This window comes from Diachasmimorpha longicaudata, chromosome 5 (genome assembly GCF_034640455.1).
Source record: "Diachasmimorpha longicaudata isolate KC_UGA_2023 chromosome 5, iyDiaLong2, whole genome shotgun sequence".
Lineage (NCBI taxonomy): Eukaryota > Metazoa > Arthropoda > Insecta > Hymenoptera > Braconidae > Diachasmimorpha > Diachasmimorpha longicaudata.
Window position 1 is genome coordinate 5,415,899 of NC_087229.1, and position 13,594 is coordinate 5,429,492.

Consider the following 13,594-nt stretch of genomic DNA (forward strand, 5'->3'; position numbering starts at 1 on the left):
CAGAAATAGGACAAGGCGCTTGTGGCCTTTGCCCGATACACACAGTTGGGTAGTGAGAGGTATAGCCAGAGGAGGGCCACTGAACTGCCTTGCGATCCGGGGTTGGTCCCTTCTTACTGTCTTTTTATCATTTTCTTCTTTTTATTCCTGGCTCAGAGGCACCTTTTTTTACCTTTTCAACTCCTTGCCACAGGGATAAGAGAGAGCCGCAGGGTTTTGTCCTTGCCGGGGACAAAAATTAAGTGCTAGCCGGATCTTGCAATGTTGCACTCAAAAAATAAATGATTTGTTGGTGAAAAAAAAAGTACAGGTTTCTGAGATAATGTCCGGCTTTTGAACGATATAGTCACATCCTTAAGAGATTTCAGTTGTTGGCTCTTACATTATTTTTTAAAAAATCGATTAAAACTCCAGATGAAAGTTCCTTGATTCAAGGTGTTCACCTTTTTTTTTCCGACTCTCTCGTAAAATCTAGAATAAGGGGAATTGCAGTCTTCGGGGAAAGGGATGCTCGTCTTCAAACGATTTCGCGCACTGCAATTTCGTCAGTATATCACTACCGAATGTAATGACAGAATGATTGATGAGTTCAACTGATTTCAGGGAATTATTGAGCGCAGATGACTTCAAGGGATTTCATGGTGTGCCCTATTTCCATGATTTGACATTATTTCGATTGGTCGAGGTAACGAACGCAGCCAGTATTTGGCTGACGATGGATCCGCCGACTCTCGATTCACCTAGCCTTGGCCAATATTCGGCACACCCAGGGGGAATTCTATTGCCGATACGATTTTTACAGAAAATACTAGTCACTTTGAGGTCAGAGATGAGGGTTGCTCCTGACTATTTAAGGCAAATAGCGGGCCACGGTCAACAATGACAATAAACCGTTTATTGAATACCTCAAATCGTAAAATATTCTGCAAGTGGCTTCTTATACCATTTTATTGCATCCTCGAATGTGACGAAAAAATTCTTCCTCTAGAAGATGTCTCCAAGTTTCCATTTAAAATTTCCGATGAAAGGCGTTTGGTTTTTTTGGGGACTCTCATAAAATAAACACTAAAATGTAATTAAACGTTTCCGGGTATTGAATAACGATACTCAATTTTTCAGGAAAAGAGAAATGTGAATTTCTTCAGCAAAAAATTTCTTCACATATCAGCGTACACAAGTGATATAAAAATTTAGTGTTCTGACATTACGTAGCATTATGAATTCTTGTAACACAAGGAATCGAAAAATTACATTCACCCAATGACAATCCTTCCATTCGGAGGCAATAAAAAATCCCAGACGAACGAGACATCCCATTCATCAAAGCTATCAATTTATTATTCCCCCTCACATAATTGTTCCATAAATTCATGAGACTGCAACGAAACTATTCCGATCTTGGAAACAACTTGCCACGACCATCCACTGCTCCATAAAAAACGTTCCACTTGTGAAGAAATTTCAGGGAAAACTAAAAAAGACGGTGTAAATCCTGAGGATTAATAATTTGTGAACGAGTGAACGAATATAGTCCTTACTATGATCTTCTTCTTCCGTTCAACAGAACAATTTTTTCCTTTAAAAAATATGGGTCACAAGGTTCCAGGAAATTGTTAAACCCATGAACGAAATAAACGCCTGAAAATGCGTTAACTTATATTTATAACCTCTGAGTATAAATAACCAACCTGGCTCACATCCAAAGTTTTCGGTGCTCCGAAGCCCTCCGGGATGTTTCATCGTCGAGCACACGCGTCGCAATGTACGCAATCCCCCACTGTTCAGCCTAGTGGACCGTAATAGTTTTCGGCCAAAAAATACCTCCCCCGTCAGTTTGATCCCATGCTAGAGTCACAATATTTCGTATTTTTTCATCAATGTTACAGTCACAGGAGCTTTCTGATATACTTCACCTAGATCGGAGTAAAATACATTGATTTTAAAATTGTCTGTTGCATCAAGTGGAGTAACATCTGTGTTTTCACTCAAATTTCCTCATCATCAAATTTTCACCGTTGTTTGAAATTATCCTGGGCAAACCCTACAATTCCCATTGGTCCGATTGATCATCTCGATGACTCTCTCATCCCCAGGATTTAATTACGTAATTTAACGATTGTGTTTTAGTTCTGGAGATTGTGCTGCACATAAATGTGAATAATTATCTGTAATTATCGGAAATGATCGTGTCAGGAGACGATTAGATGGCGATAATCGATATACAATGTGTCATGTGAATAAAAATGTAAAGTCTGCATTTACCAGTGTCTTCTATGATAAATCTAAAGATAGATGGCCGGATGAGATCCGACTTGAGGTAGTTGAGTGCAAGAATATCATTTCCGAATGTTGAATTGATAAAAGGAATGGGAAGAAAAATAAACAATTCGTGTTTAACCCTTGAATGATTAATGTAATCATCCTGAATAATTGTAATAATGCATCATCATTCTTTTGGATCATCGAAAGGGGATGCCCTCTGCCCCCTAGGCTTTCATCCACAAGTACGATGGCCAACGAGGTGTAAACGTTGCTTCAGGTACAGATAAAATTTCCCCTTTGTCCATTTAGTTTAAGTGATCGTAATGTGATTGCTCGCGATTTCGCTCAACAGCAGCATAATCAATGATTCGACAGAGACTACAAGGATCATGCTGGCAAACGGACACCTGGACTCCAGGCGAGCATCACGTCGTCAACGCCGAGCTTGTCCAAGTGGGAATCATCACCTGGACGGTAAATTATTTTGTTGATTGATTTTTAATTATGTTAGTCATGTTTTTTCAGACAATTCAAGCACAGGTACTGAAACATATCTCATTCTACCGTGGGAATAATTCCCACGGCCCTAGAGTTCCTCCGAAAAATATCTTTCAGTTAAAAAATTTTAGAAAAGAGAACTGAAAATTGAAGAAAATTTATCGTACAATACAGTACCCTGATATAAACAATTAGTTACCTATTTTCGGATCCACCAAAATTCTGAGCCAATGCATATTTGAATGAATGAGTTTGTCGTAATGAATCATCACACAGTGCACCTAATTTATCAGTTCATAATAAGAAAAAAACAAATATGGGACTACAAAAATATTTAAACTCAGTTTCTATTCATATTTTTTCTCACCACTGGTGTTACCATTCTCCAATTAATTTTTCGGAAATTAACTGGCGTAATATTTAGATATATGTATACATACGAGGTCTGAAATTGCTAGGCTATATATGGATATTTTGAAGAATCGTATCTTCATTTTATTCTTGTTCGTAACAACAATGTGTGAAGCAGTTGTTAGTTGAATCGATTAAAAATAGGTAGTTAAATGAATTTCAAGGCTCCAGTCCTTCACGATCCTTTGTGCACCTTGAAACTCCCCGCAGTTTGCTTCTTGTCCACTTTTTCGTGGCTCCTAACGAGCGCCGAGAACTCGCCGATTCATGGTTACAAACGCCCGGGGCTTTTATACTTCTCTGCGGCTTCTGCTTATGTTTAAAAATGAGACCAACTTGATCTGATTAATACCCAACTGTTCCGTAAATTTTACCCTCCATTTTACATATTTCATTTCTTCCCACGGACTCATCTGCCGTCCGATTATCAGTGATATCACGATAGATCTATTCCTTTGTCACATTATTTGAAAATGTCATCTTGACATTTAATGACAGGTTTGTAGGTCATATTGAACGATGATTGCAAGTGTTGATCGAATGAGAGGCGGTCTAAATACCGGTGATACCGTCTCTTGAGCCATATTGGATTTGGCTTTGAATTTTCTGATCGCCTATAATCTTCCCAACAATGAGCTGAATCTATCTATCTATCTATCGGCATCTGTTATTCTATTATATTTGGACAATTACTCTTGGAGACTCGGAGGCATTCGCTTTCCAGCGCATCTTCACGCGTCTTCAACGATGACAATAGAGAAAGGAGAGACATTTACGAGAGAAACCGAACATCATTCAATATGCTCACTATGCAGATCTCTACTTACTAATAATGCATCTTCCTCTAGATTTTAATGAGAAACGTGCGTAAAATTTCACTCTGCGCACTATTTTCCTTTTCAACTGAAAACCCAACGTTTATTTAGGGGTAAAAACTACTGCATTACTATAATGTATGAAATCTCGCTTGAGATCGTGAGAGAAAAATAAAATAAAATTCCCAATATTAATTAATTATCTATCGACAGCGTTGGAATTTATTATTGAGTTATTATTTTTAATAATATACCCGAAATTCCGATTCTTCATTATGACCGAAGTTTGATATGTGTGAAGTCGAATAAATAGTTGAAAAAAAGATTGATAGGATCCGATTTCGAAATGTTTTGATTAGGTCAAACAACATTTGTTTTTTTATCATTCGCATAATTTATCAAAAGTGTTTTTGAAGTGTCTAACCAAAAGTTCTCTGCTAATGGTCACATCCGCCTCGGAATTTAGTGTTTGAAATTAATTTCTTTTCATTAATCGAGGAGAATCCGGGAAACTTGAGTGTGGGAAACGGGCATTCTCGTTGATTGTTATGAAAATATTTATTCTTAATTGATACGTTATTTTTAAATTCATTTATAGCTCGAGTGATAGCTCAGAGACTAAGAGGACGTGGGCGTCTACGTCAAATTTATCCAAGGATGAACCTTCAAAGGCAAATACATTGCCGGCAGAGGAGTGGAGCAATTCAGCAGTTGACATTTCCAGTAGGGATATCCAGATTAGTGGTAACAGACCGAGAAGCTATGTGGGGTCAGCCTCTGACACTGTAGCCTCATTTCGCCGTCATTCCGTTGATGAAACGGCGCTTTTTGCTAACGACAGGTCCGAGGAGAAGCCACAGACCCTGCAGATCAGACAGGTCATTGATAAGAGCTCCAGTGGCTCTGAAAATGATGTAGCGTTTATTGTACAGGTAATTTTTTTTTACAATTCGTATGCTTTTTTCATGACACATGACTAAATTCAATATCTCCGAGTACATCAGCGCGAGAATCCTTCTGGGATTCCAATGGAAATTTTATTTCTTTTGTAACGGTGTAATTTACTCGTGTAGACGACAGAATAGGCTAGCGCCAGGAGTAATTTAAACTAAAAAAATAGATCCTGTCGACTGTGCTATTTTTTTTTGTATCACGAGCGGGAGATACCGTTTCTCATACATTATGAAGGGGCATACAGCGAGTGCTACCCACCTCCCACGATAAAAAAAACACTTTTACGCATTCGTATAGAAAAATACCGTTTTTTTAATTTAAGGACGTAGAAGTATCTTTTATAGTTCGTCATACACATACATTAACATTCTTTGTATCATGAATTTGTCGATTTACATGAGAAGTTACGTGACACTTTAAAGAGAATGATTTTTTATAAATTGCGCAGGTAAGTAAGACAAAACAAAATTCGGAGAGTGGTCTTGAAAAAGCGGGAGGGGCCACAGAAATCGAAAGGCTAAAGGGCCAATTAGCCGAAATGAAGGCGCGCTGTGAGAGAGTAGAGCGTGAAAAAGGTGAAATATTGCTGCGAAGATTGGCGACCATGGATTCTGTGTCTTCCAAGACTGCGAAGAACTCGGAAGTGTCGCGACTGCAAAAATCAGTAAAAGAATTGCAGGCCAAAAACGAGGGTATGTGAATGGTAACAATTGCACTGTAGGTAAAACGATGAATGATGGTGGATTTTATTTTTATTAAGCCTTGAGCGATGAAAAAGTAACGCTCCTGACGAAGATTAAGAGCCTGGAGAGGGAAACGAGTGCGAAGAACAGCGGCAACAGGGGTGAACGTGATAAATCCACGACGGAGGATCTAAAATCCAAACTCAAGGCTGCTGAGACACTTTGTGAAAACCTTATGGATGAGAATGAGGATATGAAGAAGGAAATTCGTGAGCTAGAGGAGGAAATTTATGAGATGCAGGATAATTTCAGGTTCATACTGCAATTAACAGTTGCACTCTCGTTTACATTGTTGTGGTTTTCAAGTAGATTCCAGGTCAAATTATTCATGAAATTTCCGATTCAATGTTGAAGATGTAGAAAGTTTGAGAAAATTTAATTTACGCTTTCAAAGCGTAGGTAGTCGTTAAAAATGAACTTTCCAAATTTTTGTATTACATGCACTAAATATGGTATGTAAATTCGATATAGAAGCGAAGTCATTAGGAAATAAATAGTAGTTAAATTAAATTTCTTTAAATTTTCAATCGTCAGGGAAGAACAAGCCGATGAATATACAAATCTCCGGAAAAAGCTTGAGCAGTCTAATAAAAATTGCCGAATACTTTCGTTCAAACTCCGTAAAATTGAGCGTAAAGCGGAGCAACTGGAGACTGAGAAAACCGATGTGGAAACTAAATATCATGGGGTAATTAAATTTTATCAATCAATCATTGACGATTACTCAATACATTGTTGTTGATACTCAGGTAAAAAGTATGGAAGAAAATCTCAAGAGGTTGGCTACAGATTTGAAAGCAAAGGGATTGGGCAAATCCACTGGATATACCACCAATGCTCAACTGAAGAAGATGATGGAAGATATGGAAAAAGATTTGAGTAAGGCAGGCTAACGGCTTTCTATTTCATTTGAAAAACTTGAATTCTACGAATTAATTAATTAAATTCGTGAAGTGACATTTTCTTGGCTGGCCAACTCCACACCATAAATCAGCCGCAATTTTAAAGTTCAACATTTGCTTGAAACGATGAAAACGAGTTTTGACGGATGTGATTTTTTTTTGTATTTCAGGCAACATTTTTGGTGGTACCAACGCAATACCCACGGGCAATAACGTACCGAATATGTCTGAACAAGACAGCTCTAAATACGAACAGCTGTACAAGGACCATGAAATATTGCAAGCGAAATTGGATAAGGCGTTGAAAAGCCTTGCAGCCAGTAAGGATACGGCTAAACCATCGGAAACAAACAAGACTGAAATTCAAAACTGTAGGTTCACCAGAATATTAACATTAATATTCGATGCATTGTCAAGGAACGATCTTTCTCATCCTCAACTGTCCTTTGAAAAAAATCAAATTTCATAATTTTATGGTTCTCCACCTACAGCCTTCGAAAAAAACGACGTTTCACAAACTAATTGTAATTACTAGATTATTCTCAGATGATTTTTTGGCGGGATAAAAATTTCCATATTGATACCTCATTCCAGTGAAAAAGAAGTTGAATGAAACAACGGCCGCTCGTGAAACTGACCGTAAAAGCTGGGAAACGGAAAAAGTCAAACTAGATGAAGAAAAGGAGAATCTGAAATCAAAATTACTGTCGCTCTCAGCCGAAAAATTGAAAGTATACAACGAAGTGTTGGAGCTGAAGAAAGACTTGCAGGCAGCGAAATCGACCGAGAAAAATAATATTAAAATTGAAACGTCTCTGAATGAATTGAAAAGAGACCTCAATACTGAGCGCGATAGGTGTAAAAAGTTGCAGGAGGAGTTGTCGATGTCGAGTGAGAGAGAGAGTAAAATGTCAAAGAATTTAGCATCGGTGAGTTGGCATATTTTCCATCGATAAAACGAGTATCATGATTTAAATTATGGATTTTTATAACGTAGGTAGAGCAGGCGAAAGGAACAGCCGAAGGTGAATTGAAACGGGTTAAATCAGAATTTGAAAATTCAAAGTCTTCGATGGCGATGAAGATAGCGAAATTAACGGCTGAAATAATGGACGTAGCGAGAGATCGAGATAAATGGAAGGCACAGCTGGAGGAGGATAAAGCGGCGAAAGATACAGAAGTAGGAAGTCTGAGGAAAAAAATGGCGGCACTTGAGAAGGCGGAGAGTAATGTGAAAAAAATGAATGAGATGAAGCAAAATTACAGCGAAAAAATAACAAGTTAGTTCTCCTCTCCCTTCTCCCTCCCTAAAATCCCATTATATCATTATGAACAAATCAACAAAATGATATAATTCATTTGCTTGCAGTTCTCGAAGAGGAATTGCAGAAAGGTCAACAGTTGTATGATGAATTGCAACTGAAACACGCCAATCTCCAGGATGATAAAAAGAAGATAGAAAGTGAAAAAGAAGCCTTCCACAAGTATGAACAATATTGGGAAATCTCAATCAATAGAAAACACTATATCATGCATTTAAACATCTCACAATTACAGAAAACTAGCGGAGTATCAGGTAAAATTAGAGATGACGAAAGAGCGCCTGGAAAGTTCGGAGAAACTTCAAAAATCCAAGGAAGACCATTGGAATGAAGATAGACGCCGTCTCCAGGTGATTAAATAATGGTGCTATTACATTCTTTAAATTAATTTATAGTGACACGTTTCTTCCACAGCCTTGGAATGTTCAATTCGCTTTAACATGAGATAATTTATTTTTTATCTTTACATTAAAAATTCAAACAAGTGAGCAATTGCTCTTCTATCGCATACAGTATCATTCTTTCTGAATTGGCAAAGTCTCTGACAGGTTTTTTGACCATAATTTCGTCCAGGGGACTATAATGAACTTTTTAAACACATCTCCAACTCTATTGCCTCAATAATTTTCACTTCAACCTCGAAATAACATTCGTTATCCACACAATTCCGGATTCACCCATAACCCGAACCCTCGCAATTTTAGGAACAACTCAAGGAGCGGGAAAAACCCTCAGTGACTAATATCCATCTGGAGGAATCCCGAGAAGAGGTCAGCCGGCTGACGAAACAGGCCGAGTCCTTGAAAATTCAACTGGACGATATGAAAAGAATGGTAAGTATGAGACAAGCCACCGCAATGAAAAAAAAAATGTATACATTTAATAATTGATTGAATCATCCTCCGCGATGAATGGAAAGAACGATGACCTGGCAGGGAAGCTGAACGATTACAACGCAGTTACTAAAATCCAGAGAAATCTGTCTGCCGACACGTCAGCCCTAGACCAAGAGTTACGAAATACTAAAGCATCGCTGGCTAACGTAGAGAAAGCAAGGAAGACGGATTTGGCACAGTGTAAGATGCGCTATGAGAATCGAATAAAGGCTATAAATGACGAGATACAGTCGATACAAAATCAATTGTCACGGTATAAACGGGAGAGAGACACATACAAGCACATGCTTGAGGGTGCACAAAGGACGATTGGTGAATTGAAAGCAGCCAGACAGAGGAGGCAGTCGACAACATCCACTGGTAAATCAGATGAGGATGAGGAGTCCACTGGTACCAATGTATCGACATTGGAGAGACAAATTAGCCTTATGGAGGATGAGTTATCTGAGAGTAAACTTGAAGCATCAAAATTGAAGACCGAATTAATTTCAGAACGATCTGCTTGGCAGATCAAATTGTCGGAGCTGCAGTCTAGAGTTAATGAGGTGAGCTTGGTGATTACGATTTTAATCTGTGAAACTTTAAGTTGTTTTGTTCTTTCGATACCCTCATCATTGAATGTAGAAGCCAGAGAAACGTTTCTACACGTCGATCGCATTGAATTCAGTCTCGGAATGTTCATTGCACAAATAATAAAAATTAATTAACAATGGTGATGATTTGGTGTTTACCAGAATATCGGCAATTAAAAAATGTGGTCCAAAGAACCATTTTGTGCCTGGAGATATTTGTTAATATGATTTTATTGTAAAGTAGGAAGCTCTTGGTGTAATCGGTTTGGATATGACCTTTTCGTTTCACTCAAATCAACGGACAAATGGGGACAAATGAGCGAGCGTATGGACATAAAATTTGTCATATTTACAGACGACAACTTAGGAAAATCCGCTAATTAATATAAGTAACTTTCTATGCTAAAGGTTTCACCCTCTGGTATCTAATTAAAATGATCGGATCTTCGTGCTCATTTCGATAGAAATATTGGACTAATGATGGGTTCGGCTGAGGTACATGAACGTAAGGTCATTTACCTCAAAGAGGCGTTCATTTTTTTTAGAAACTATATTTATCTGATTTCTGCTAGTGATTACCACAACGCCATCATGACAAAGGCACCAATCGATCAGTAAATTCGAGATTGATAATAATTTTATTTTGTCCTGATTTCTCTAAACAATTTCTCTAGATTTCAATCTTTTCCGCAATCTTATAGTTAAACGGCTTCCATGCTCCTGCAAAATGCTGGATTATTGATTAATCATCGGAATAAAATGGCACCGCAATTGCTCCATAACGATATTATTTCCCACTCAAACCAAAAATATTTTCACCATCTCCGGACCGTTATTATAGCCATATCTTAAAGTGAGATAAATGGCTCACTCGAAACACCTCCAGCATTTATACTGATGATTACGTGAGGATCGTAATATTTTAATCTCAATTGCAGCTTGAAGAGGATAGAATATTAGTGAGTGGCAGGACGAAGATTCCTGGACTGAAGGCGCGCATTGAGTTAGCGTGGCAGAAAGAACGGGAGGAACAGCAAAAACTGTTGCAAGAGACCGCAACTCTTGCCAGGGATCTACGGCAGACGCTGTATGAGGTCGGTCCCGTACTACAGTTAAAATCGACACTCCACTTGAACCTTTTACCCTATATTCCATGTATTTAAGCTTCTTCATCGATATCCCTCCCGTCCCTCCCCCTTCCATCAGTATCATTACCAATTCATTCTTCACTTCGTATTTTTTTTCTCTTTATTTATACCGTGATGTGAAGTGGTTTTGCATGCGCATTTATCGGTATTTGTTATAAACCGTCTCGTTAAAGGTCGAGAGAGAACGTGACAAGGAGCGTCTTGAGAACAAACGGCGCCAAGAGCAAATCCAGAAGATATATGAAGAGGAGAAAGAGGAGACGAAGAAAAAATTAATCGAGGTAATGATACTTTCGACAACACTTCGTAATAACTTAATTAATCATTTCATTAGCCAGGTAAGGCGGCGCATTTCGCGCGCGTTTAATTACATAGCGGTATCTCCATTTTTATATTAAATTATTCATTACTCATTCGTATCTTTATTGAAAAGGAGTTAATGCCCGCCTTTATGATATTCCGATTTAGGATCTGCTGGAGAATGAACTCCAAAATACCTTGACCCTTTCCTCTGAACGCAAATTCAAGGTCTTCTTCCGGAAAATTCAGTCGGTTTTTTTGATTTTTCAAAATTGGCAAAGTGACGACTGACGAAAAATGTTTTCCTCATTTTTCATTTTATTAATTGCTCGTGATTTATGAATTTGACAGCTCCAGTGTGATCTTCTTGAATTACGGGACGCCCACGCTAAGCTGAGAACGAGCAACGAGAAGATGAGAAGAGAAAAGGAACGTCACGAGAGGGAACGAGAGGAGCTCAAGGATATTATTGCGAGTAAACGTCGTTTGGAGCAGAGCGAAGCGAGGAACATGAATATTCTACTACGACAGGTCGACGATCTGATGAAACTATTCCCAGAGCTGAGTGGGAAGGTTGAGAGCAGTAAGGTACCAGATACTTACACACCAACACCACCGCGAAGAACCAAGGGACCAAAGTCGAGAGAGTCCTCGCCAATGTTGGATGGAAAAGACGACAACTTCAAGGGATCCTCGAACAATGTCAATGTTGGCAGGACAGATAAGTTGGAGTGTACTATTAAGAAGCTGATGGATGTCGCCAAAGAGATGAATGAAGCAAAACGCTCCATGGAGAGTGAGAGTGCGTCCAGAAAGAAGCTTGGCAAACGGTAAGATTTTTCCAAGTATTCACGTCAGAAACTGGTCATTAGGGGAACCCTATGAGAAAGTCGAATTTCATTTAAAGTTTGCACAACTTGATGAATTTTCCTGCCAGTCAGCTTTCCGCTGACTTGAATTCCTCCACTTGTTCCTGAAAGAATGTGTACAAAAAGTCTTCTCACCTTTTTCCATTCAATCATTTATCAAGATTATTTGATATGCAAGCTAACATGAGGAATTGACCTTCTCTGTTATGTTTTACAACTTTAGTAACGGGATATTATACGATGATCGTAATCTTACAATGAATTTTCAGAGCAAGTTCAATCGATAATGACAGTGGACATGGTTCATCATCGAGCCGATCGAAGGCCAGTCTTAAACGAAAAAGTTTATCGTTAGAACAAACGTCTGGGAAAAATGATCAAGCAATCTGGGGAACTGACAGCAATCTGTCCAGCATGGCCTCCCTTGATTCCGATGCTGATTCTCGACGTTTCGGTAATCAGAGAGACTCCAGTGTTGACAGGTGAAGATTGTCATTATTTTCATAATATTAAATGCAGTAAATTTGTTATCCACTATGTGACGGCGATTCATGGAAAAGCGTTAGAGAAATGTTATAGCTTGGCAGAAAACTTGCGGAAATCATCGGGTTTCCGCAAAAAAAAGCCTTTACTTCAAAGTAATTCATTTCCTTTCTTGTTGTGTAATACAATTACTACTTGCAGTCGATTATCCGGTGGCTCAACGAAGAGTGAAATGCTCCACCGTGACAAGAAGCACAACAAAAATTTGATAAGGAAAATAACAACAAAATTGACAAAATCAGCGAGCATGGACGATCCAAACAGTTCTTATGATTTTTCACTCCAGGTATTTTCCCATTGCTTAGTCTGACGTCATTCATCATCAATAAAATTTTTATCTTGATTATACGTTTGCCTAGACTTCCGGCTCTGAAGCGAGTATAATAGAAGACTCTCACAAAACGGAGAAGAAAAATTTGAAGAAAAAACTCAGCGACATGTTTAAACGCAGCTCTAAGAGCAATGGGTAAGGCACTTAAATACCACTGCTGATCCATTAAACGAAATATTTACGAGCTACTTTACATTGACCATTCAGGTTGGACAAAAAGGCACAGGAAGGCAGTAGGCCCCCCTCCAGGTCGTCAAACGCATGAAAGACACGACGAGTAACACGTTGACTAAATGATGACCCCATTCACAGATATTTCTAGTCAGAATTCAGTTGAAAAAAAAAAATTGAAATGTGCATATTGATTAGCATTTACCTTCACCACTGTCCAAGGACACATCGACCCCTTATCAACGTGTACATATCAGCAGGGTTGGGCGTGTAAATTACGTACGTAAATTACATAGTTTTTTACCGATGTAATTTACGTAAATTACGCTGATGGGTTTTTGACATTTTTTACGTTCCTTGAATTTTCAAGAAAACCATTTTATTTCTTTCCATATCTATATTCCCAGTTTGAAACGTGAGAGGGATAAACACAAGAGTGAAAAGGAAGAAAAGAATCAAGACAAAGGGTCAAATATTACCAACGTCGCAAGGGTTCTATCTCACAAAGTTCCTACACCGCAAAAGCACAAGGGCCATATCTCAAGAGTGTCAAACATCATTGAGGGTCATACCTCGTAAAGAGTCAGACACTTGTGACTGAATGTATATGACCCTTAATTTTTATAAAATTCATCCCTCTCACAATGTGACCTCTACCATATTTGACCCTCGTAAGGTGTATTTGGACATTTTTTACATTTATTACCTGAACTACGGGTTTCCTCCAATGTCACGAAACAAAATTTCCATTATTAACAACCGCCCAACCCTGCATATCAGTCCTGGAATGTGAAAAAATATCGTGCAAGAAGATTAAAATAAATAATCCTGGGATGAATCAACCAACGAGAATTGTT

The 13,594-nt window shown here is 38.4% G+C and overlaps 1 protein-coding gene across 2 annotated transcripts; it reads left to right on the forward strand.

Moving 5' to 3' along the window:
- Window positions 1–1,782: 1,782 nt before the first annotated feature.
- LOC135162935 (trichohyalin-like) lies at window positions 1,783–13,579 on the forward strand. Of its 2 annotated transcripts, XM_064121899.1 has the most exons (22): window positions 1,783–1,923; window positions 2,470–2,539; window positions 2,638–2,736; window positions 4,585–4,918; window positions 5,389–5,632; window positions 5,701–5,935; window positions 6,218–6,371; window positions 6,433–6,562; window positions 6,756–6,956; window positions 7,180–7,514; window positions 7,583–7,865; window positions 7,955–8,069; window positions 8,143–8,257; window positions 8,612–8,740; window positions 8,827–9,348; window positions 10,314–10,469; window positions 10,697–10,804; window positions 11,175–11,653; window positions 11,962–12,174; window positions 12,377–12,521; window positions 12,595–12,701; window positions 12,774–13,579. In XM_064121899.1, the coding sequence occupies exons 1-22, from the start codon at window positions 1,878–1,880 to the stop codon at window positions 12,829–12,831; spliced, it is 4,278 nt and encodes a 1,425-aa protein (XP_063977969.1). In that variant the 5' UTR covers window positions 1,783–1,877; the 3' UTR covers window positions 12,832–13,579. The 2 variants fall into 2 exon arrangements, with proteins under 2 accessions (XP_063977969.1, XP_063977970.1); XM_064121900.1 differs by having other exon boundaries at window positions 1,792–2,539.
- Window positions 13,580–13,594: the final 15 nt, after the last annotated feature.

Bases quoted from the DNA above. Each gene is read 5' to 3' on its own strand.
- LOC135162935 (XM_064121899.1), top strand. From the start codon at position 1,878: ATGTTACAGTCACAGGAGCTTTCTGATATACTTCACCTAGATCGGA. The intron at 6,957-7,179 runs GTAGGTTCACCA...ACCTCATTCCAG, and splicing joins CAAGACTGAAATTCAAAACT to TGAAAAAGAAGTTGAATGAA. The intron at 10,805-11,174 runs GTAATGATACTT...TGAATTTGACAG, and splicing joins CGAAGAAAAAATTAATCGAG to CTCCAGTGTGATCTTCTTGA.